Source organism: Pongo pygmaeus, chromosome 4 (genome assembly GCF_028885625.2).
Source record: "Pongo pygmaeus isolate AG05252 chromosome 4, NHGRI_mPonPyg2-v2.0_pri, whole genome shotgun sequence".
Lineage (NCBI taxonomy): Eukaryota > Metazoa > Chordata > Mammalia > Primates > Hominidae > Pongo > Pongo pygmaeus.
Window position 1 is genome coordinate 142795532 of NC_072377.2, and position 24736 is coordinate 142820267.

Below are 24736 nucleotides of genomic sequence, written 5' to 3' on the forward strand. Positions count from 1 at the left end.
AAACTTGGCTCAGAGAAGAATGGGGAGACAACCAAATATCCATCAACACAGAACTGGTTAAATAAACTATGCATGTATGAATATGCATTCATATAAGTTCATGTCATACAGCTGATAAATAGAATGATATAGCTCAACTCTACTCATGGATGCTGAACGGTGTCTGTGTCTTGCACTTTGCTATCCAGTGTGTGACCCCACTTATGTAACATTACACATGCCCATAGATTCTCAAGGTCACAGACATGCAGGGAACAGTTTGGACACTTGAGAGTGCGAGCTTAAAGATTTTTCTTTCTTCTTTAGAATTGTCTGTAATGTCCAAATTCTCTACAAAAACACACAATTGTTAACTTTTGTGAGTTTTTACTGTGTGTCAGCCACAATGCTTTTACATGGATTATCTCATTCCTCATGAGGTGGGTGCCATGGTTTTCCATGTTACAGATATGGATAGTAAGGCCCAGTGAGGTTAAGACCAAGGTCACATATTAATAGCTTGTGATTAACAAACTCAAATGTTGCTGGAGGATTAAATGAATTAATGCATGTATTTGCACACAGTTAATGCACAGTAGTACTTGGCACACAGTATGGGCTCCATAAATGAGGATCATCATAATTAGGGCCAGGCACGGTGGCTCATGCCTGTAATCCCAGCACTTTGGGAGGCTGAGGCGGGTGGATCACCTGAGGTCAGGAGTTCAAACCAGCCTGGCCAACATGATGAAACCACGTCTCTACTAAAAATATAAAAAATTAGCCTGGCGTGGTGACGTGAGCCTGTAATCCCAGTTGCTTGAGAGGCTGAGGCAGGAGAATCGCTTGAACCTGGAAGACAGAGGTTGCAGTGAGCCAAGATCATGCCACTGCACTCCAGCCTGGGTGACAGAGCAAGACTCTGTCTCAAAAAAAAAAAAAAGGATTATCATAATTATTATATATCACTTGTCATACTGCACTGCTCTTATGGACTGTTGTTGTCTGCTTCCCTCCTCTGGTGTGTAAAAGGTTTGAACATAGGATCTGAGTCCTTTTATCCCAGAATCTCTTGCACACAAAACAGTGTCTTGCAGAGTCAGCATTCATCAGATGCTTATTGAAAGAGTGAGTGAATCAATTAATAGGCAGATGTCCAGAGCTCTATAAATACATTCTTCCAACTATTATACTTTGCTTGGGTGGGTGTGTCCTTATCCCAATAGGATTACAAATTCCCTGAGATCAAGAACAATCTCTGGGCCAGGCATGGTGGCTCACACCTGTAATCCCAGCACTTTGGCAGGCTGAGGCGGGCAGATCACCTGAAGTCAGGAGTTCAAGACCAGCCTGGCCAATATGGTGAAACCCGTCTCTAATAAAAATACAAAAATTTGCTGGGCATGGTGACACATGCCTGTAGTCCCAGCTGCTTGGGAGGCTGGGGCAGCAGAATTGCTTGAACCTGGGAGGTGGAGGTTGCCGTGAGCCAAGATCGTGCCACTGCACTCCAGACTGGGCGACAGACAGAGACTCCGAGTCAAAAAAAAAGAACCACTCTCTCTTTTCCTCTGGCCCCCATTATGATCTGGAGCAGGCCAATAACCCAAGCAGGTGCTCAATAAATGGTGTGGTTGACTAAGGATCCCCATCTCAGCTGCTGTGGCAGATCCCAGGCAGTATCTGAGAAATGGCTGGAGCTGGGACAGATCCCGGGTCCACAGCCTCATATAAGCTATTTTTTCTTCCAACTCCATGTCAAGAACACAAAGAGGCTAGGAGACATACCTGAAGTCATATAGCAGTTGGTGGTAGGGTTGCTGTGTCTCATCACCTGGCCTGTGTTCTTTCATCTATAACACCCTAGTTCTACAGATATTCAAAATTTGAGAAAATGGAAAAAGAGCAAAGTCTTAAGTCAAAGGTTTAATCATGATCCAAGAGCCCAGAGGGACTTTAGGACAATAATAGGAATAAAGCAAGGCCCACAGGCTCCAGCTCCTGATGCCCAGATGTTCTGCAGGATCCGGGGACAGGGCAGTGCAGGCAGTAGGTTTCCATCCTCCATTCAGAGGAGGAGACAAGGGGGCAGGAGCCTTCTTCACAAAGGAGAATGACTTTCTAGGCTGCCTCAGAACACCCAGTCCTGCCTACCCTAACCCTAATCTGCAATGCAATAGAGAATGGCTAACTTATTAGATTCTGGTGATACTGGTAGTCAAGAGGAAGGGCTCAGAAAGGGGCTTGGTGGAGCTGGTCACCACCAGACGATATGGCTAAATTGTGGTCACCAAGGAGGGGCAGCATGAATCAGAAGTGGAGACGGGGTGGAGGGAATGAGGACTGGATCAATAAGGATCTGGAGGTCATAACCCTTAGCTTCTCCTGTGCCCTCATCTGCGCGCTGCACCTCCTTCCTGCTGCTGTCCTTTCCTCACCCCTTGTGGGCTGCAAGTCCAGCTGGGTGTGGTGGAGGGGAAGAGGGCCCTGGGGAAGTCCAGCTACCATAGGCTCAGGAGCAGAATCAAGGGAAGCGTGCAGGAGAAAAGAGAGGGTACCCAGGGCTGTGGCCTCACAGCAGGGTTTTCATTCTGTGGAAGAAATGGAATGGAGTTAGCTCAGGGGATTTTTTTCAGCCCCTTCACTACCTCAGCCTCAGTCAAGAAGTATTCCCCTTCCCCTGAGGTACCCATTAGAGGTCTCTAGTATTCATGGCAATGAGGAGGTCAGCCCCTCGCCTCTATCCCTTTGTCTGCCTAGTTTGGGTTTTCCCCAGCCGGCCCAGTAAAGGTCTGAGGGGTGTAACAGAGGGGGCCCTACCTGGTGTGCCGTCACAGCAAAGGTAGGGTGTGGCCAGTCCTGGGAGAAGAGGTGGCTGTGAAAACGCATCTTAGCAGCAATGGCCTCCGCTGAAGAGAGGAGAGAAGGCTCATTGGAAGGTTATGGGGGCAGGAGATTTCTCAGGCTCCCAAGGAAGGAAAGGGAATGCCACAGGGACCCTGGGCTATAGGGGAGCAAGTGGGTGGGAGGTGGAAGTGGGATACTCTCTCATTCTGCTTGTTTCTTGAGCTGGAGATGTCCCTGGGTTCCAGACAGGTTGAACAGGTAGCATGGGAGGTTTCTCAGGGAGTGGGAGACAGAAGAAAGGCCTGGGCTGTGGCAATGAAAGCCTATGCTAGGAAATGCTCTGTCTGGTGGAGATGGATGGAACCAGCCTGGGCCACAGAGTTGACCCTTTTCCTTCCCTTGAGTCCAGGTGACTCAGCCCCAGGGGCTGGGAGCAAGTACAGCACACTCACTGAGGCAGGGGTTGTGGGAGAAGAACCCTTCCAGCTGTTCACACTCCTCCTGCAGGTTGCCACTGCCTCGGCAAGTGCAGCTTAAGGCAACACTGGTGTTGACATTGCTGACAAAGTTGGGGGTCATGGCAGTCCCTGTGGAGTGAAGAGGGAAAGGGTAGTCAGGGCCTAGGCTAACCCTGACTTTAGCTCCCACCTTCTTCCACCCATGTCAGGATCACATCCTTTATCTCCAGAGCATTCTGACCCTCAGGCCTAGCCAACATGGGGTTCCCTACACATGCCCCCAGCCTCACCAATCAGCCCCAGGTATGCTCGTAGACATCTGGACTGCTCTGTTGCACAAGTTCCTAGGATGTCCATGGGATGGCAGTGGGTCTGGAAATCCACCAGGCGTGATCTGTAAGAAGCAAAATTTCTTTTTTCCTTTTTTTTTTTTTTTTTTTGAGATGATGTCTCGCTCTCTCTTGCCCAGCCTGGAGTGCAGTGGCTCAATCTTGGCTCACTGCAACCTCTGCCTCCCAGGTTCAAGCAATTCTCCTGCCTCAGCCTCCTGAGTAGTGGGGACTACAGGCATGTGCCACCACACCTGGCTAATTTTATATTTTTAGTAGAGATGGGGTTTCACCATGTCGGCCAGGCTGGTCTCAAACTCCTGACCTCAGGTGATCCACCTGCCTCGGCCTCTCAAAGTGCTGGGATTACAGGTATGAGCCACTGCACTCGGCCAGAAAAATTTCAAGAGTCACTCCTGAGGGTCTGGCCTGCAGCCTTCTCCCGCATGCCCCCTTAGCTTGGCATGCCCATTGTCATGCCAAATCCTCCTCTGCCTTCAGAGCCTGGCCCAGAGCCTCTTCCTCTGTGAAGTGTGCCCCTGTCACAGTTAAATGTACCATACCTTGGAAGCCACAGCATTTCACTCTGAGTTTGGGCTCCACGATCCCTACTTATGAGATCTTGGATAGCTTCTTTAACCTCAGTTTCCTCAACTATAAAATAGAGATGACAGCAGCACTACCTCATGGATTTTTGTGAGGATGAAATAAGAGAATGCATAAGCCAGGCATAGCGGCTCACGCCTGTAATCCCAGCTACTTGGGAGGCTGAGGTGGGAGAATCAGTTGAGCTCAGGAGTTGGAGACCACCCTGAGCAACATAGCAAGACCCCATCTCAGAAAGAAAGAAAGAGAAAGAGAGACAGAGAGAGAAAGAAAGAAAGAAAAAGAAAGAAAGAAAAAGAAGGAAAGAAAGAAAGAAAAAGAAAGAAAGAAAGAAAAGAAAGAGAAGAGGAGAGGAAGGAAGGAAGGAGAGAAAGAGAGAGAGAGGAAGGAAGGAAGGAAGGAGAGAAGCATCGATTTACCTTATTGGGGTTCTTGTGAGGTTTAGATGAGTTAATACATGTTAAGTACTTAAAACAGTATCTAGCCCATAGTAAGTATTTAGTTATTCAGTAAATGTTAGTATTATGATTATTAAGAGCCCTGACTATAAGATAGTTTACCAATGAGGAAAGTGGTAGTCTCAGAGGTTAAGTAACTTGCCCAAGGTTACAAAGAACTAAATAGGAGAACCAAGTTGCAAACCAAGGTTATTGTCAACAAATGTCACTTGAATGAATGATAGCTTCAATTCTGTGAGTGTTTTGTCCTAAGAAGACACAGGAAGGCAGATCAGAATTTCAAATTTCTTGAAGAGAATATTTATCAAATCTATCAAATACCTTACAAATTTCCCATGTCCTTTGATCTGGCAATGGTACTAGTAGCAGCACATCCTAAGTAATAATTACATTAGTGCACAAAGATTAAAGAGTAAGAGTTGGGCAAGCATGGTGTCTCATGCCTATAATCCCACCATTTTGGGAGGCTGAAGTGGGCTGATCACTTGAGCTCAGGAGTTCAACACTGGCCTGACCAACATGGCAAAACCCCATCTCGACTAAAAATACAAAAATTAGCTGGGCACTGTGGTATGCACTTATAGTCCCAGGCTACTCAGGAGGCTGAGGCAGGAGAATTGCTTGAACCCAGGAGCTGGAGGTTGCAGTGAGCCGAGATCACAACACTGCCCTCCAGCCTGGGTGACAGAGCAAGACTCTGTCTCAAAAAAAAAAAAAAAAAAAAGAAGAAGAAAAAAAAAGCAACCTGGCTGGGCACGGTGGATCACACCTGTAATACCACTACTTTAGGAGGCCAAGGCGGGCAGATCAACTGAGGCCAGGAGTTCAAGACTAGCCTGGCCAAAACAGCGAAACCCATCTCTACTGAAAATACAAAAAAAATTAGCTGGGCATGGTGGCGGGCACCTGTAATCCCAGCTACTTGGGAGGCTGAGGGGGAGTATCCCTTGAACCCAGGAGGTGGAGGCTGCAGTGAGCCAAGATCGCACCACTGCACTGACTCCGTCTTAAAAAAAAAAATCAACCTAAATATCTAGCAATAGAGGAATGGTTAAATAAAGTGTAGGGCATCCATACATGGAATATAAAGCAGGCATTTAAAAATCAAATTGTTGGCTGGGCATGGTGGCTCACACCTGTAATCCTAGCACTTTGGGAGGCCGAGGCAGGCGAATCACAGGGTCAGGAGTTCAAGACCAGCCTGGCCAACATAGTGAAACCCCATCCCTACTAAAAATACAAAAGTTAGCTGGGCATGGTGGCACAAGCCTGTAGTCCTAGCTACTCGAGAGGCTGAGGCCGGAGAATCGCTTGAACCTGGGAGACAGAGGTTGCAGTGAGCTGAGGTCGTGTCACTGCACTCCAGCCTGGGTGACAGAGGAGGACTCTGTCTCAAAAAAAAAAAAAAAAGAAAAGAAAGAAAAAAAAGAAAAAAAGAAAAAAGTTCTTAAAGGACAGTAAGTGAAAAAATAAGCACTACCATTTATTGAGCACTTACTCTTCACCGGTACTCTACACCACTCTATATAAATTATGTAATTTAACTCTCACCAGAATCCCATGAGGTCTGCATTATTATCCCAGTTTTTACAGGGGACTAAACGGAAACTTAGGTTTAGTGATGGAATTTTTAGGTTAAGTGATGTGCTCAAGATTGCAGAGACCCAGGATTTAAATTCAAACCCGTCTGACTTCAGATCCTGTCTTACCACTACTCCACACCACCTCCACGGAAAAATGCTCATGAAATATGTGCCGTAAGAGAAAAAAAGTAAGACACAAATATATTCTCAGAATGTTTACTTTGTTATCTGGACAGAAAATGACTGGAAGGAAATGCTTCTCAAAGTATGATAGATTATCTTCAGGTGATAGAATTTTGAATGATTTTTTAAAATACATTTTTATATTTCCTGAGGTTTTATAGCAAAGAAAAAAATATATATCCTTTTTGAGAAAATACTTTCACAAAATATCCAAGGTAGCTTCTTCGTGAAGCAGCTAGTGGGTCCACGGTTCCCTGGGAGGGTCAGACCCTGCTCAGCACACAAACATGGCCACGAAGGAGTGGCGTGTGCCACATCCCTGCCCACCCTGTCCTCCCAAACTACACACCTGCAAAGCGGGTCGGAGAAGCAGAGGCGCCGCAGCTCCAGGCAGTTGGGGGCCACAGGCGGCAGCGCGCAGCTGGGGGCGATGGTGTTGCGCCGGCGCTCCCCGCAGCCCCGGTCGTTGGGGGCGCATGGGCACAGTAGCAGGCCCTGCGCGTGGGGCTCGGCGGCCTTCTCGAAGAAAGTGAGCAGCTGCCTGAGGCAGACGTGGCGCTGGCAGTGGGGCCCAGAGCACGCCTCCCCGTAGGCCTTGCGCAGCCGGTCACACTTGTCATTGAGAGTACACAGCATGGCAAACTTGAGGCAGAGGTCTGAGTCTGGGGGGAAAGGGCATGGAGTCAGTCGGCTAGGCCCTCTGCACGCCTGCAGCCCAGGCTCCACAGGAACCCCGCAAAACCCCTGATTTGACAAGAAGGTAGTGGATATAGTAGGAAAAGAAGGCCTGTCCTGAATAAACCCACTCCTAATCCAGGGCTTCCCCTCTCCCCACAAAATCTACCTGCTGTTCTGAAGCCTTCCCTATCCTACTCCTCTTTTTTTTTTTTTTTTTGAGACGGAGTTTTGCTCTTGTTGCCCAAGCCGGAGTGCAATGGCGTGATCTTGGCTCACTGCAACCTCCGCTTCCTGGGTTCAAGCAATTCTCCTGCCTCAGCCTCCCGAGTAGCTGGGATTACAGGCACGCACCACTATGCCCGGCTAATTTTTTGTATTTTTAGTAGAAATGGGGTTTCATCATGTTAGCCAGGCTGGTCTTGAACTCCCGACCTCAGGTAATCCGCCCATCTCGGCCTCCCAAAGTGCTGGGATTACAGGCATGAACCGCCGCGCCAGGCACAACTCCTCATCTTGACTAGGTAAAATAATAAGAATAATCACTATCATCATCTATATGTATCAAACACCCATTTATCTAGAATTCAGGCAACCAGAAAGCTCAAATAACCATACCTCTTTCCTCAATGCTATGCTGTGAGATCTGATGGTAGAAATCATAACCTAGAGTACCTGCAACATTCTAAAGCACTTTCAGAACTGTCCAAAACAGATGCAGCCAAATTCTATTTTAGGTTTCTGGTTTGGTTTTGGCTTTGTCTGCACCTATCCTGTTCCATTTTAATGTCACCTGCCCATCTTTCATCAATTGATTCATGTATACTCTGTTCCCCATACTCTGAATCTTGGGAAATTATGGTGATATTTCTATTAACAGAATATTCCAGCAGCCACAGCAATCAAGTAATTGCAACAGGTTATTTGCTGATCTTGTCACTAAGAGTTTTTCATGCATGAAACTCTATGCCTTTTTCTCAAAATTCTAATTCTAAAGCTCACATCTTTCTCAAAAAGAGAGTGCATGTGTGTATGTTTTTCCTCAATTAACTCATAGCCTCACTTTCCTGAAAAACATGCATCACAGTCCTTGCCAGACTGATGGCTCCCCACCGAGTCACCCCATGCAGAGTCACACTCTCTTTTCCTGCCCAATACCTCGCCCATCCCATTAGAATGGTTGAAAACAAGCAATTTCCTAGTCTTCAGGGACAAAAAGGCTACTTTCCCAGCTGCCTTGAATGCAAGTAAATACTGCATTTCAGCACAATTTTTCCTGGGGCTGCTGCCACTCCCACCACGCCCTTTGCAGGGGCCTGCCTTGTGGAAACAGGGAGCCCTAATGGGCCCTCTTCAAATGCCTCCCTAATAACTGCTGTCCTTTGGAGACCCCTGTGAGACCAGATCATGCCCCAGAGCTCACACTTCCAGCCTGATACAGTCTTCCTTAGTCACCTGGTAGGCTAGAAACATTCCCCTTATAAGCCCCCCAACTTGTGCCCCTCCCCAGCCACCCTTCCTCCAGGATCCAGCCCCAGCCTCTGGTTCCCAAGCCTAGTTGCCCTCCACACCTGGTTTGAGCATGTTGAGTTTGCTGAGATTCATTTTCCAGGGTTTGCTGGTCACTGTGTCTTCATAGGGGGAGACATTCAGCTCATAGTTACCTAGAGACAAGGTGGGGAGCACCAGAATGCTGAGGACCAGGTTGGGGTAGGCTGGAGGGGCTGAAGTTGCTGGCTCAGACCTCAAAGCCCTGTGGAGAAAAGGAAAAGCACAGCCTCTACCTAACCAGCTGCAAGCTGTGCAAAGATGAGAAAAATGCAGGGCCATAAGGTATAGGCTGGGCTCCACCAATAAGCTGGAAGAATAATAAGAGCTACCATTTGTTAAGCACACTGTGCTGAGCACCACGCTATAAGTGAGATAAATAAATATGCTGAGCACCATCACACTTATGCGATGGTGCTCAGCACACAGTGTAGGGAGGCAAGAGGATTCAGGGAGAAGCCTCTGAGGAAGTTTGGAAAGAGAAGTGATTAGGATGAGGAGTAGAAAACAGGGAACAAGGAGTGTGGTAAACTGTATTATTGTTTCCAATTATTTGTTCCCCACCCCTTGGGAGGATTATACTTCCCCACCTGTTGCCATGTAACTTCCTCACCCCACTGATGGCAAGATTGGCCACGTGACTTGCTTTGGCCAGTGGATTGTGAGCTGAAGTGATGTAAATCACATCTGAGCAGACTTAAGAATCCTCACATGGTTCTGCTGCTACTCTTTCTCCTCTACCAGCCTGGATCTTCCAGTGAAGAAGACAAGTAGAACAGAGACAAGGCCAACTCATAGAAGCCTCCAGCAGATGTGTAACATGAGCAAGAAATACATTTTTGTTGTTGAAAGCCAGAGATTTGGGAATTGGTTGTTACAATAGCATAACCTAGCAAATTCTTACTAAAAATGCAATGGAGTGCTGGGCGCGGTGGCTCACACCTGTAATCCTAGCACTTTGGGAGGCCTAGGCGGGTGGATCACCTGAGGTCAGGAGTTCAAGACCAGCCTGGCCAATGTGGTGAAACCCCATCTCTACTAAAAATACAAAAATTAGTTGAGCGTGGTGGCCCATGCCTGTAATCCCAGCTACCTGGGAGGCTGAGGTGGGAGAATCACTTGAACCCAGGAGGCAGTGGCTGCAGTGAGCCAAGACCACGCCACTGCACTCCAGCCTAGGCGACAGAGTGAGTCTCCATCTAAAAAAAAAAAAAAATGCAACTGGGAGGCTGAGGCGGGAATATTCCTTGAGCCCAGGAGCTCGAGACCAGCCTGGGGAACACAGCAGGACTTCATCTCTACAAAAAATTTTAAAATTAGCTGGGTCCGGTGGCACACACATGTAGTCCCAGCTACTCAGAAGGCTGAGGTGGGAGGATCACTTGAGCTCAGGAGGTTGAGGCTGCAGTGAGCTATGATTGTGCCACTGCACTCCAGCCTGGGTGACAAGTGAGACTCCGACTAAAAAAACAGCAAAAATAAAATGCAATTGGTACCTAGAAGTGGAGTGCTACAGTAATAAAATAATATAATGTATGTCATTGGCTTTGGTACTGGGCAGTGGGTGGTAAGGAAGCTGTTACTGGGGGCTGGAAAGATGGCCGTCTTCATTATGCAGTGGCAAAGCATCTGGTAAAATTGTTGCGTGTGATAACTGGGAAGATTATATGCTGAATGAGTTTGTACTGTTAGGGGAAGCTGAGAAGCAGAAGTTTACTAGTATGTCTTGATTGCTATTGGCTGCATTTGGCAAGGTACTACAAGATATACGTTCAGAAAAGAATTGGCCAGTTCCCAAATGTGGAGGAAAAGATAATCTAGAAATTTCAGGACTTGCAGGATTAAGAAATGCAACTGTGCTGGGCGCAGTGGCTCACGCCTGTAATCCCAGCATTTCGGGAAGCTGAGGCGGGCAGATCACGAGTTCAGGAGTTCGAGACCAGCCTGACCAACATGGTGAAACCCCATCTCTACTAAAAATACAAAAATTAGCTGGGCATGGTGGCAGGCGCCTGTAATCCCAGCTACTCAGGAGGCTGAGGTAGGAGAATCGCTTGAACTCGGGAGGCAAAGTTTGCAGTGAGCCGAGATCACGCCACTGCACTCCAGCCAGGGCAACAGAGCAAGACTCTGTCTCAAAAAAAAAAAAAAAAAAAAAGAAGAAGAAGAAGAAATGCCACTGTTTCTCGTATTCATAAGGTAAAAGATAAAACTTAAAAAAAAATGCTTTGAGTGATAAGGTTGATTACAACTCAGCCTTGGGGAAAAGACCAAATGAGGTATGTGGCTATCATACTGTTTGTGGATATCTCTCAGTTGATTAAGATGGTACCCAATAAGTCCTGCCAGTTGGACAAATGTACTCAGGGAAAAAAGACTAAAGTAGTGGCTCTTTCACAGAAGCCTGATAAAGGCTAGGTGCTTCTAATTAGGTGTAGAAAAAGAGGCATGTCTTGAATTGTGGGAAAGGCCACAGGCACAAGAGATGATAGAAATCAAAGATATAAACAGCAATTATGTTTTCAGAGAGTTGTACTACAAAGAGCTACCAGCGTAGATTAAAAGAGACTATGACTATTTGAGACTTAAAATGCCCCAACATTTCTCAGGCAGGATGCAGGCTGAGAATGCGGCTCAGTCCTCAGGGAGATTGTAGTCCCTAATACCCTTTTCAAATGTGGCCAAAGAGAAAACTGAAAGAGGAAGGACCTTTCCAGAGGGCTGGGCCAAGAGCTCTGGAAAACAATGGATAGGGCAACTACTCCCGTAGAGTAAAAACAGGGCCTTATTAAAGAACAATCCCTATTCCCAGGGAAGAGGACCCTTACATTTGTCTAGCAGGATTTCAGAATTGCTATGAATCAATGTCTGCTGTGTGTCTCCCATTCGTTCATTCATTCATTTATTTATCTGAGACAGGGTCTTGCTCTGTCACCCAGGCTGGAGCGCAGTGGTGTGATCATGGCTTACTGCAGCCTCAACCTCTTGGACTCAAGCTATACTCCCACTTCAGCCTCCCGAGTAGCTGGGACCACAGGTGTGCACCACCACACTCAGCTAATTTATTTATTTTTTTGTAGTGATGGGAGCTCGCTATGTTGTCCAGGCTGGTCTTGAACTCCTGGGCTTTAGGGATACTCCGCCTTGGCCTCCCAAGGTGCTGAAGTTACGGTGTGAGCCACCACACCTAGATGCCCATTCCTCCCCTTTCTGAGAATGTTTGTTGTGGTTATCCTGACCCTGTTCCGTTATTGTATGCTGAGTACGTATAGGAAGCAGATGACTTGTCTTTTTAGTTCGTAAGTTTTTAGATTAAGAGGAGCCACATCCAGACCCAATTTGGAAACTATCATGAGATCCTAGACTTGAAGCCTGATGTCATGTTTGTTTGTTTGTTTGCTTGTTTTTTCGAGACAGAGTCTCACTCTGTCGCCCAGGCTAGAGTGCAGTGGCGCAATCTCGACTCACTGCAACCTCTGGTTCCTAGGTTCAAGTGATTCTCCTGCCTCAGCTTCCCAAGTAGCCTGGGTTTACAGGCACCCACCACCAAGCCCAGCTAATTTTTTGTATTTTTAGTAGAGATGAGGTTTCACCATGTTGGCCAGGCTGGTCTTGAACTCCTGAACTCAAGTGATCCGCCTGCCTTGGCCTCCCAAAGTGCTGGGATTACAGGTGTGCTTGTGAGCCACCGCGCCCGGCTTGATGTCATGTTTGAACAGAGCTTTTAGGGCATCTTCCATAGAAAATAGGTGGGTGTATTTTACTTGCAGAAGGGAGAGAAATGAATACTTTGACAATGGTAGATTGTATTATTGTTTCCAATCATTCTTTGCCTTCCCTGTAAGATTATATATCCTCACTTATTGCCATGTGATTTTTGGTATCTACCTGTGGGGGAAGTATAATTCTCAATCCAGTGATGTCAGGCTTGGCCATGTGACTTGCTCTCTCAATGAAATGTAAGCAGACGTAGTGTATATAAGATCTGAGCAGAAACTTTAAAAATCATCATGTGGTTCTGCCAATGCTCATTTCCTTCTGCCACGAGAAGGGAACATCCCAGACAGAGGCTGCACCTTGAGCCTGGATCACAGAATGAAGAAGACCCATGAAAGAGCCAATACAGAACATGAGCAAGAATTAAACCTTTGTTTTGCAAGTCACTGTTTTGTTACAGCAACAGAGTCCCAGTAAAAGCTGACTAATAAGGGGCCTATGGAAAGAGTGACAGGCAGCTCCCCTTTGGCTCTTTCTGTGCCTTCTCTCTCTTACATCTCCTGGCTGGTTAATGCGTATTCTTTCTGTTAAAGGCTGGACCAAGATGTTACCTCCCCATCTCTCTGAACTTGGTATTTGGAGCCTATTTATGGGTTAAGACTTTTTTCTCCCATCTCCTGTCCATACCCTCTGTTCCAGAAACTCCGCAGGTTGGGCCTCAGCCTGGTTCACAGCTCTGCTAAGTGGGAACTGACATGTTGCCAGGTAAGAAAGGGGGAAGTAGGGAGAAGAGAGGGCAGTGTTATGGGGCCCCAAGGAGATCCCAGCATTATCCCTCCACCTTTCCTGATGTCAAATGCAGAGCTTCATTATCCTCCTCATCAGAATCTACCATGTGGCCCATATCCTGCAGGATTAAAAAACAACCCCCAAGAGCCAGCTTCCCCAGCTTAGTCTACTCTATAATGGGAGCCTCACCAAGGCTGCGGGCACGGTGAACGGTCCAATAGATGTCCAAGCAGGCAACCTGGTTCTTCATGCGCCGGTGGCACATGCAGCCTATCAGAGAGCTGTTCCTGAGTTGCTGTGCTGCCTCTAGGCAGTCGGCAGGGACTGAAGGCTCCTCTGAGGGCAGTGGGGTGCTTACGCTAGAGGTGCAGGAATCCAGGTGGTGGTAGGCAGCACTGCAAGTGGGATCAGCCTGGCACTTCCTCCTGGCCTGGAGACAGCTGTTCATGAGTCGGCTTTCTGTGGGATGGGGGTCTCCTGTAAAGGGAGATACCAGGTGAGGCTCACATAAGATTAGAATAGCTGTCTGGGAATACCAAGTCATGAGGCTGGGAGAGGGATATTCCTGACGAAACTTTGTGAAAGTCTTAGGGTAGCACAAAAGGCCTTTAAGAATAAGTGTGGAGAGACAGAGAAGCCCAGCAGGACTGGATAGTCTGCAGCTGCCACAGTCTGGACAGAACAGACCAGGCCCAACAAGAAATAGGGGTTTGCAGAGAGGCTGCTCAGCCTTCAGGGAGGCGAACGGGATAGTTGTTTGAAGGCGAGCCTGATGACCCTGACAGGCACAGAGGAAGGGGGCCCCAGGCAGAGCCATGCCATGGGCAGGGCAGGGCTAGTATCAGAACCAGAGAGTTGAGAATGGACAAGGGAGTGCTAAATGGGAGTCAGCAATAACTTTGAGTCTCCCATTAAAAATCATTTAAAAATACCTGAAGGTGGAACTGGCTGGGGTTGGGGTAGAGAGCTAATTCCAGAAGGAAAGAAAGGGTAATCTGACCCTGTCTCTTACTCAGAAATACCAAGATTCCTCCACAGCCTGGAAGGAAGCCCCTGCATCCTAGGATTTAGGGTGCTCAACATGGGGTAATAGAACATCATCATCTCCCTAGCTGTTCAAAGATAAAAATCTAGGAGAACTTTTTTTTTTTTTTTTTTTTTGAGACAGAGTTTTGCTCTTGTTGCCCAGGTTGGAGTGCAATGGCATGATCTTGGCTCAACGTGACCTCCGCCTCCCGGGTTCAAGCGATTCTCCTGCCTCAGCCTCCAAAGTAGCTGGGATTACAGGCATGTGCCATCCCACGCCCAGCTAATTTTATATTTTTAGAAGAGACGGGGTTTCTCCATGTTTGTCAGGCTGGTCTCAAACTCCTGACCTCCGGTAATCCGCCCACCTTAGCCTCCCAAAGTGCTGGGATTACAGGCGTGAACCACTGCACCTTAATTCATCTCTTCCTTTCACAGCCTGTGTTCAATCCAACAAGTTCTGTCAACTCCATAACACATCCGGAATCTGCCCACTTTTCTCCATGTGTGTCACGACTTCCTTAGATCAAACACCATCAACTCTTCTCCTTCTTCCCTCTTCTTTCTTCCTTCTCCTTCTCTTCTGCTTCTTCTCCTTTTTCTTTTTTAGATAGGGTCTTGCTCTATCTCCCAGGCTGGAGTGCAGTGGCGCGATCACAGCTCACTGCAGGCTTGACCTCCTGGGTTCAAGCTATCCTCCTACCTCAACCTCCTGAGTAGTTGGGACTACAGGCACACGCCACCACACCTGGCTAATTTTTGTATTTTTAGTAGAGATGGGTTTTCATCACATTGGCCACACTTGTCTTGAACTTCTGATCTCAGATGATCTGCCTGCCTTGGCCTCCCAAAGTGCTGGGATTACAGGCATGAGCCACCACACCCAGCCAGTACCTCATTGTTCTTTATGGATGACTAACATTTCATTATATCGATATGCTACATTTTGTTTATCCATTCTTCAGTTAATGGACATTTGGGTTGCTTCCACCTTTTGGTTATTGTGAATAGCGCTTTGATGAACATTTCATGTACAAGTATTTGTTTGAACACCTGTTTTTTGTTCTTTGGGATACATACCTAGGGGTGGAATTGCTGGGTCATACGGTAATTCTATGTTTAACTTTTTGAGGAACCGCCAAATTGTTTTGCACAGCAGCTGCACCATTTTACATTCCCATCAGCAATGTACGAGGAGTCTAGTTTCTATACATACTGCCAACTCTTGTTATTTTCCATTAAAAAAGATTATAACCATCCTTGTGAGCATGAAGTGGTATCTCACTGAGGTTTTCATTTGCATTTCCCTAATGACTAAGGATGTTGAGCATATTTTTATGTGCTTGTTAGCCATTTGTACATCTTCCTTGGTAATAAACTTTTTGTTGAGGTGTAACACAGAAAAGTACATGAATCAAAAATGTATAGCTCAATGAATTTCACAAATTGAATATACTTGTGTAGCCAGAATCCAGATAAAGGAATAGAACATTATCAGTAACCCTGAAGCCCTCTTCCAGTCACTGTGCTCCCAAATAAACCAGTATCTTCATTTCTTTTTTTTTTCTTTCCTTTTCTTTTTTTTTTTTTTTTTTTTTTTTTTTGAGACAGAGTCAGGCTGGAGTGCAATGATACAATCTCAGCTCACTGCAACCTTGCAACCTCTGCCTCCTGGGCTCAAGCGATTCTCCTGCCTCAGCCTCCCGAGTAGCTGAGACTACAGGCACCCGCCACAATGCCCAGCTAATTTTTGTATTTTTAGTAGAGAAAGGGTTTCACCATGTTGCCCAGGCTGGTCTTGAACTCCTAACCTCAAGTGATCCACCCACCTTGGCCTTCCAAAGTGCTAGGATTACAAGTGTGAGCCACTGCGCCTGTCTTCATTTCTGTTACTTGTCTTCTGGTTTGTTGAAGCAATAGGTCAGATGTTTGCCACAATAATGTCTGTCAGAGTGGCTGGCCATAAACACTCCAGCACCACATTCATCTGAAGGGCACTCCTGACGAAGGTGACTATTTTTGCTATTCTCATCCGCCTTATGGTATTTTAGGACAGCCAGCTTCACCTTCTTTCTTTTATGCTTTTTTTTTCCTTTTTTTTTTTTTTTTTTTTTTTGAGACCAGGTCTTGCTCTGTTGCCCAGGTTGGAGTGCAGCGGCATGACCTCAGCCCTCTGCAATCTCCGCCTCCTGGGTTCAAGTGATTGACCTGCCTCAGCCACCCAAGTAGCTGGGATTACAGGCATGTGCCACCACACCGAGCTGGGTTTTGTAATTTTAGTAGAGAGGTGGTTTCACCATGTTGGCCAGGCTGGTCTCGAACTCCTGGCCTCAAGCGATCCATCCGCCTTGGCCTCCCAAAGTGCTGGGATTACAGGCATGAGCCACAGTGCCTGGCCTATTCTTTTTGGGAGTAGTGTAAGACTTCTTCCTTTTCTTAGGACCACCACGAAGTCTCAACACAAGAAGGGTGGACGCCTTTTGAATGTTGTAGTCAGACAAAGCACATCCGTCTTCCAGTTGCTTGCCAGCAAAGATCAGTCTTTACTGGTCAGGAGGAATTCCTTCCTTATCCTGGATCTTGGGTTTTACATTTCCTTGTATCCAAGGTTCAACCTCAAGAGTGATGGCTTTCTCCATAAAGGTTGTTATGAAAATCTGCATTTTGGTGGTGGCTCCACTGCAGATGGTGGATCGAAAAGGCAGTATCTTTGTCTCTAACATCAGAGATTAGTTTTGCCCCAGTACAGCCAACTGATCTTGGCAACAAAGCAAACAAAAACATAAAGTGGGGAAAGAACAGCCTTTTCAACAAACAGTGCTGGGGTAATTGGCCAGCCACATGTAGGAGAATGAAACTGGGTCCTTATCTCTCACCTTATACAAAAATCAACTCAACATGGATTAAGAACTTAAATCTGGCCACCACGCCTGTAATCTCAGCACTTTGGGAGGCCAAGGCGGGTGGATTACCTAAGGTCAGGAGTTCGAGACCAGCCTGATCAGCATGGTGAAACCCTGTCTCTACTAAAAATACAAAAATTAGCTGGGTGTGGTGGCGGGCGCCTGTAATCCCAGCTACTCAGGAGGCTGAGGCAGGAGAATCACTTGAACCCAGGAGGCAGAGATTGCAGTGAGCAGAGATCGTGCCACTGCACTCCAGCCTGGGCAACAGGGTGAGACTCCATCTGAAAAAAAAAAAAAAGAAGAACTTAAATCTAAGAACTGAAACTATAAAAAGTATAGAAGATAACATTGAAAAAATCCTTCTAGACCTTGACTTAGGCAAGGATTTCATGACCAAGAACCCAAAAGCAAATGCAAAAAAAAAAAAAAAAAGATAAATAGCTGGTACTTAATTAAACTAAAGAGCTTTTGCACAGCAAAAGGAACAGTCAGCAGAGTAAACAGACAACGCACAGAGTGGGAGAAAATTTTCACAATCTATACATCTGACAAAGGACTAATATTCAGAATCTACAACAAACTCAAACAAATCAGCCAGAAAAAAACAAACAATTGGCTGGGCGCAGTGGCTCATGCCCATAATTGCAGCACTTTGGGAGGCCGAGGTGGGCAGATCACAAGGTCAGGAGATTGAGACCATCCTGACTAACACGATGAAACCTCATCTCTATTAAAAATACAGAAAATTAGCCAGGTGTGGTGGCGAGCGCCTGCAGTCCCAGCTACTCAGGATGGTGGTGAGTGCCTATAGTCCCAGCTACTCGGGAGGCTGAGGCAGGAGAATGGTGTGAACCCGGGAGGCGGAGCTTGCAGTGAGCCAAGATCATGCCACTGCACTCCAGCCTGGGTGACAGAGCAACACTCCATCTCAAAAAAAAAAAAGAAAAAGAAAAAAACAAACAATCCCATCAAAAAGTGGGCCAAGGACATGAATAGACAATTCTCAAAAGAAGATCTACAAATAGCCAACATATGAAAAATTTCTCAGCATCACTCATGATCAGTAAAATGCAAATCAAAACCACAATGTGATACCACCTTACTCCTTCAAGAATGGCCATAATCAAAAAATCAAAAAACAGTAGATGTTGGCATGGATGCGGTGATCAGGGAACACTTCTACACTGCTGGTGGGAATGTAAACTAGTACAGCCACTGAGGAAAACAGTCTGGAGATTCCTTAAAGCCTTAAAGAGCTAAAAGTAGGCTGGGCATGGTGGCTCACCCCTGTAATCCCAGCACTTTGGGAGGCTGAGGTGGGCAGATCACCTGAGGTCAGGAGTTTGAGACCAGCCTGGCCAACACTGCAAAATCCCGTCTCTACTAAAAATACAAAAATTAGCCAGGTGTGGTGGTGGGCACCTGTTATCCCAGCTACTCGAGAGGCTGAGGCAGGAGAATCACTTGAACCTGGGAGGCGGAGGTTGCAGTGAGCCGAGATCAAGCCACTGCACTGAAGCCTGGGGGACAAGAGCGAAACTCTGGGGGAAAAAAAAAAAAGCCAGACGCAGTGGCTCACACCTGTAATCCCAGCACTTTGGGAAGCCGAGGTAGGCAGATCATGAGGTCAAGAGATTGAGACTATCCTGGCCAACATGGTGAAACCCCATCTCTACTACAAATACAAAAAATTAGCTGGGCGTGGTGGCGTGTGCCTATAGTCCCAGCTACTCAGGAGGCTGAGGCAGGAGAATCGCTTGAACCTGGGAGGCGGAGGTTGCAGTGAGCCGAGATCATGCCATTGCACTCCATCCTGGTGACACAGCAAGACTCCATCTCAAAAAAAAAAAAAAAAAAAAAAAAAAAGTAGAACTATCATTTGATCCAGCAAATCCCACTACTGAGTGTCTACCCAGAGGAAAAGAAGTCATTATACCAAAAAGATACTTGCACACTCATGTTTATAGCAGCACAATTTGCAATTGCAGAATCATGGAACCAACCCAAATGCCCATCAATCAATGAGTGGATACAGAAATTGTGATAGAATAGAATACTACTCAGCCATAAAAAGGAATGAATTGGCCAGGCATGGTGGCTCACGCCTGTAATCCCAGCACTTTGGGAGGCTGAGACAGTCGGATCACGAGGTCAGGAGATTGAGACCATCCCAGCTAATACGGTGAAACCCCGTCTCCACTAAAAATACAAAAAAAAAAAAAAAAAAAATTAACCGGGCGTGCTGGCGGGCGTGTGTAGTCCCAGCTACTTGGAGGCTGAGGCAGGAGAATGGCGCGAACCCGGAAGGTGGAGCTTGCAGTGAGCCGAGATCATGCCACTGCACTCCAGCCCGGGCGACAGAGCCAGACTCCATCTCAAAAAAAAAAAAAAAAAAAGGAATGAATTAACAGCATTTGCAGCAACCTAGATGAAATTGGAGACTATTATTCTAAGTGAAGTAACTCAGGAATGGAAAAGCAAACATCGTATATTCTCACTGATATGTGGGAGCTAAGCTATGAGGATACAAAGGCATAAGAATGATACAATGGACTTGGGGACTTGGGGGGAAGTGTGGGAGCGGGGGAAGGGATAAAAGACTACAAATAGGGTGCAGTGTATACTTCTCAGGTGATGGGTACACCAAAATCTCATAAATCAGCACTAAAGAACTTACTCATGTAACCAAACTTACCACCTGTATGTACCCCAATAACCTATGGAAAAGAAAAACTATGTCAGAATTTCTCTAGGAAATATGTATTTCCAAAAAGCATATTTGATAATTTTACATGTACAAGATGAAAAAAAAAGCTTTTGAGATTTCAAAAAGTATTTAAGGAAGGTATGAGATTTTATATATTTACCAAAAGGGGAACATGGATTTAAAAAGATTGAGGAATTTCTACAAGTTTACGATGTTACTTCTGGTAGGTACTGAATAAGTGGTAAGTACACAAAGAAAAGTAGCAGATTCAAGTCCTATTGCTGTAACTGGACTAAAAATAATTTTTTTCTTTTTGAGATGGAGTTTTGCTCTTGTTACCCAGGTTGGAGTGCAGTGGCGCGATCTCGGCTCACTGCAACCTCCGCCTCCCAGGGTCAAGCAATTCTCCTGCCTCAGCCTCCCAACTAGCTGGTATTACAGGTATGCCCCACCATGCCCGGCTAATTTTGTTTTTTTTTAGTAGAGATGGGATTTCTCCATGTTCGTCAGGCTAGTCTCGAACTCCCAACCTCAGGTGATCTGCCCGCCTTGGCCTCAACAAAGTGCTGGGATTACAGGCATGAGCCACTGTGCCCGGCCATAAATATTTAACTGTACTAACTATTGAGTTGTAAACATTTTGAAAAGAAAACAATTTCTTAGTTGACACTTTATCAAGTTTGAGCAGTGATGGATTTAGGGGCATTCATCTCAACAAAGAACTTGGGGGCCACGTTAAATTTCATCTCAACAAGGTAGAACCTGTGTTTCCTGGATTGTGAAACACAGGACTTGATCCAGGGCAAAGGTCATAATTTGATCCAGTGTACAAATGTGTTTTTTTTAGTCAGCATAGTTCTGTTCCTTTCTTTTTCTTCCTCCTTTCTCCTTTCCTCTTTTCTTCTTTCTTTTAATCTCTGTCACCCAGACTGCAGTGTACAATCGCCACTCACTGCACTCACTGGAGTGCAGTGGTACAATCGCCACTCACTGCAGCCTACAGTCTCGACCTCCCAGGCTCAGGTGAATTCTCCCACCTCAGCCTCCCAAGTAGCTGGGACTGCATGCATGCACTACCACGCCCAGCTAATTTTTGTATCTTTTGTAGAGATGGGTTTTCACCATGTTGCCCGGGCTGGTCTCGAACTCCTGAGCTCAAGCAATCCACCTCCCTTGGCCTCCCAAAATGCTGGGATTATACGTGTGAGCCACCATGCCCGTCAGTATTTTCTTTTTCTGTTTTTGTGTGTGTGTGTGTGTGTGTGGTTTGGTTTTTTGTTGTTGTCGTTGTTTGTTTGTTTGTTTTTGCACGTTCACAGTATTTTCTTTTTTTTTTTTTTTTTTGAGACGGAGTCTCACTCTGTCACCCAGGCTGGAGTGCAGTGGCGCGATCTCGGCTCACTGCAAGCTCCACCTCCCGGGTTCACCCCATTCTCCTGCCTCAGCCTCCCAGGTAGTTGGGACTACAGGCGTCCACCACCACACCTGGCTAATTTTTTCTATTTTTTAGTAGAGACGGGTATTTACCGTGTTAGCCAGGATGGTCTCAATCTCCTGACCTCGTGATCTGCCCGTCTCAGCCTCCCAAAGTGCTGGGATTACAGGCGTGAGCCACTGCACCCAGCCAGTATTTTCTTAAAGTTGTAATTAGTGGCCAACATTTAAAAATCAGATTTTAGGCCGGGTGTGGTGACGCATACCTATAATTCCAGCACTTTGGGAGGCCAAGGTGGGCAGACTGTTTGACCCCAGGATTCAAGATCAGCCTGGGCATCAGAGATGGCAAAAATCCGTCTCTACGAAAAATACAAAAATTAACCAGGTGTGGTGGCACACTACTACAGTCCCAGCTACTGGGGAGGCTAAGGCAGAAGGATTACTTGAGTATGGGAGGTTGAGGCTGCAGTGAACTGGAATCACACCACTGAACTCCAGCCTGGGTGACAGATTGATACCCTGTCTCAAAAAAAATCAGATTTCAAATAAAACTATTAATTTCCAATTTGTCTTGAAAAATGGAAACACTTGGACCCACATGTAACGGGTGGAGTTGAGTAATGACTGCCCCCTTTTGACAAGTCATGCCTTTTCCAGCTTGTTATAGTCCATACCGCTATTACTTGCCCCACCTCCTCATTTATGCAGCCACTGCCATGTCTATTTCATATTGATTTGTTAGCAACCTGGTTTTGTAACTTCATTTTCTGCTTTTTGGCTCATCAGAGAATGAGTAGCTACAGAATGGGTCAGATCAGGCTATGCCTCAGGGCACAAGATCCTCATTTGTTTCTCATCAATGAGGCCCACAACCCAGGTACCCATTTTATAGTTGGATGAACAAAGAAAAGTAATGTACACCAGGGGATGTAGCAAGTCAAGACCGAGTCAAGGCTAGAACCCAGGTCTCCAGCCTCCTATTCACTTCAGAATGATTTTCAGTACATTGACACCACTTCCCTATGAATCGGAGGTCTCCTATATGCTTGGCTTTAGCAGGCCCTGAGCAGTGATATTTTCCACCCCCAAAGCCCTCTGTTGGTCTGTGCTCTTGAAGAGCACTTGGCTCTACATGGCACCTCCTAGATGACTGTTTTATGGATTTTCAATGAGGCCACTTAACCAGAAGTCATTGCTGTCAAGCATTACTGTGGAAAATAGATCTGTCACCATCACTGCTTCATTAAACCATTTAATGAGAAAGGTGTTTAATGTTTTCCCCTGATCCTGACATGCAGCCATAACCTTTAGGATTAGTGAAATTTCCTGGGCAGTCAAATCAGACTGGTGATGTCTTGCTGCCCTGACTTACTGATGTTGGCAGGTGGACAGACCAGGGTTTTTCCTCCTTCCTTCTATATTTGTCTCAAGGCAGCATTTCTACAGCACTGCCTTGTGGACTGAGGTCTCAGGGCAGTGTGGTGGTCTCTCTGTCTCAGGAGTCCCTCCATTCAGTCTCTGGGCAGGAGCCGCATAGTAAGATTCCACACACCCATACCACTCACGAAGGCCATGGGCCTTCCAGGGATCTCGGATCCCAGGCTGTTCTTCCTTGGCGGAGTGGCCTGGTTCTAAAACCAGGCCTTGAACTACATCTACAAAACATCTATTGTGGATTATTTTTTATCCAACAGGCAAGCCACTGTGCTAGACGGCTTGCAAGGCCTGCAATTACAGAAGGTCATGAAACAAGTCAGTTCTAACAAACTTCTTTTTCTTCACCTGTATCTAGTTTCTTCCTCAGTCCTTAAAGCAGATGGAAGAGTTAAAGCCCACGTGGAGCAAATGACACTCTGTTTCTGATCTGATTCTCCCCGCCTCTTAGAGACGCGGTCTTGGTAGTGACCTGGCTGTGGGTTGTCCTGTGACTGTGTAGACCTACCTCAAAAGAGGGAAGAGGGGGGAAAACGGGGCGAGGAGATGCTGGGGTGGCCAGGCCATTGCTGGCACTCAGTCTACCTCAGTTCGTACACTGTTAGGTGTGACCGCAGCCTCTTGCAGGCACCCTGGGCTTCCTGTTCCAGTTCCCCTGGCTCGGCTCGGATGCACCGGGAGGCTGCTGCGCCCTCTCCGGACAGGTGCCCCGGGCCTCGCCTACACCTCACCTCCCCCTCCCACTGTACCCCCGGCCGGTGCGCGCTCCGACACTCACCGGCTGCGAGAGGCAGCGGCGACGGCGGCAGCAGCAGCAGCAGCAACATCAGGACTACAGGCGGCAGCGGTCGCGGGCTCAGGGGGCGCACCATGGCGAGCTGTGGGAGTCGGGCTCCGCGCTCCCCTCGCTCCTCCCCTGGAGCTCTGCGAGCGGGGCTCCCTCGACCGGCACCTCCCATCCCCGCCTCCCGCCCTCCCGCGCGACGCACACACTCTCCCACCAGGGTCCTGGGCGCCGCCCTCCAACTCCGAAGCGCGCGTCCGCACCACGCGCCTCCAGCGCCGGACCGAGGGACGGCGGGGGTGGGGGCGAGGGAGGGCCGGCGCCCCGGGAGCCGCCGGGCTTGGCGCGGAAGAGGTTGCTCTTCCCGAGGCGGCCCACCTGCTGTCTGACAACTTCGCCTAGCAAGACATTGTGGAAGCTGCCGCTGGAAACTCGCCATCTAGGAGAACCAAGTATTTCTCCAAGAAAAGCACCCTTTCTCACTTTCCGGATCCCACTCACCCACACATCAAAGAACAGACACCACCACAAAAGAGATTTTGTAACAAAACTTGAACAAGCCAACACAAGGACACTTGCATTTCTAGTATTTGTTTTTCTTAGAATTTGCACATCTATGATCTCGTTTTTTTCCCCTCCTAAGTGTCTTCTAGGGTAAGACTGGGTGGTTATTAAGCTCAAGATTCTGCAAAGATGGGTTGCAGACAGGTGGAATGGCTTTGCTGGGGGAGCAGACCTGGGGCATTAGATTCCAAAATTCAGCCCCGATGGTGTCATGAGGGAAGATGGAAGATTAAACTCTCCACTAAATAGCAGAGATTTCCTTGGACTAAAGCTCACTGAGGAAGGTGCCTGGAGAGACCATTTAGGAGCCCATCCTTTTCACGTGATGAGAGTTTCAGAGAGCAAGCTATTCTATCAGGATTAAACAACTAGGTAGAAACACATCTGTGCCCAGAACACAGGACGTCTACCCATAAGCATAAGGGTATTTATTGGGCCTGGGCCTGATTCCCACAAGATCCCAGGATAAAGCCAGAAGCAGAATGGCTTGGAAGAATGAGAACTAAGCAGTGCATAGAAAGAGAGAAGAAGAAGAGGGTGATGAAAGGAAGTGGAGGGTTTCATCCCCTAACCCTCTAACTTGACCCCCTCCTTACTTCCACAGCCAGCCTGGCAGAGGGCCAGCAGGGAGTACTGAGAATCGCAATATAAACCTCTGAGATTTATTGGCTGCTGCTTCTGAATATGGCCATCCTGCTGTGGCCTC

The 24736-nt window shown here is 47.1% G+C and overlaps 1 protein-coding gene and 1 pseudogene across 1 annotated transcript; both read right to left on the minus strand.

Annotated features, from left to right (window-relative positions):
• Nucleotides 1-1885: 1885 nt before the first annotated feature.
• Nucleotides 1886-23751, minus strand: GFRA3 (GDNF family receptor alpha 3). The gene is made up of 8 exons (XM_054488827.2): nt 23461-23751; nt 13362-13649; nt 8690-8782; nt 6793-7105; nt 3575-3678; nt 3279-3413; nt 2800-2888; nt 1886-2570 (listed from the first exon to the last, which is right to left on the minus strand). The coding sequence occupies exons 1-8, from the start codon at nt 23639-23641 to the stop codon at nt 2481-2483; spliced, it is 1293 nt and encodes a 430-aa protein (XP_054344802.1). The 5' UTR covers nt 23642-23751; the 3' UTR covers nt 1886-2480.
• LOC129037033 (ubiquitin-ribosomal protein eS31 fusion protein-like) lies at nt 16076-16861 on the minus strand (annotated as a pseudogene).
• Nucleotides 23752-24736: the final 985 nt, after the last annotated feature.

Coding starts and splice junctions, on each gene's coding strand:
- GFRA3 (XM_054488827.2), bottom strand. CDS start 23,641: ATGGGAGGTGCCGGTCGAGGGAGCCCCGCTCGCAGAGCTCCAGGGGAG. Junction 7,106..8,689: donor ACTCAACATGCTCAAACCAG/GTGTGGAGGGCA, acceptor CTTTCCCCCCAG/ACTCAGACCTCTGCCTCAAG. Junction 3,679..6,792: donor TTCTCCGACCCGCTTTGCAG/GTGTGTAGTTTG, acceptor TGCTTCTTACAG/ATCACGCCTGGTGGATTTCC.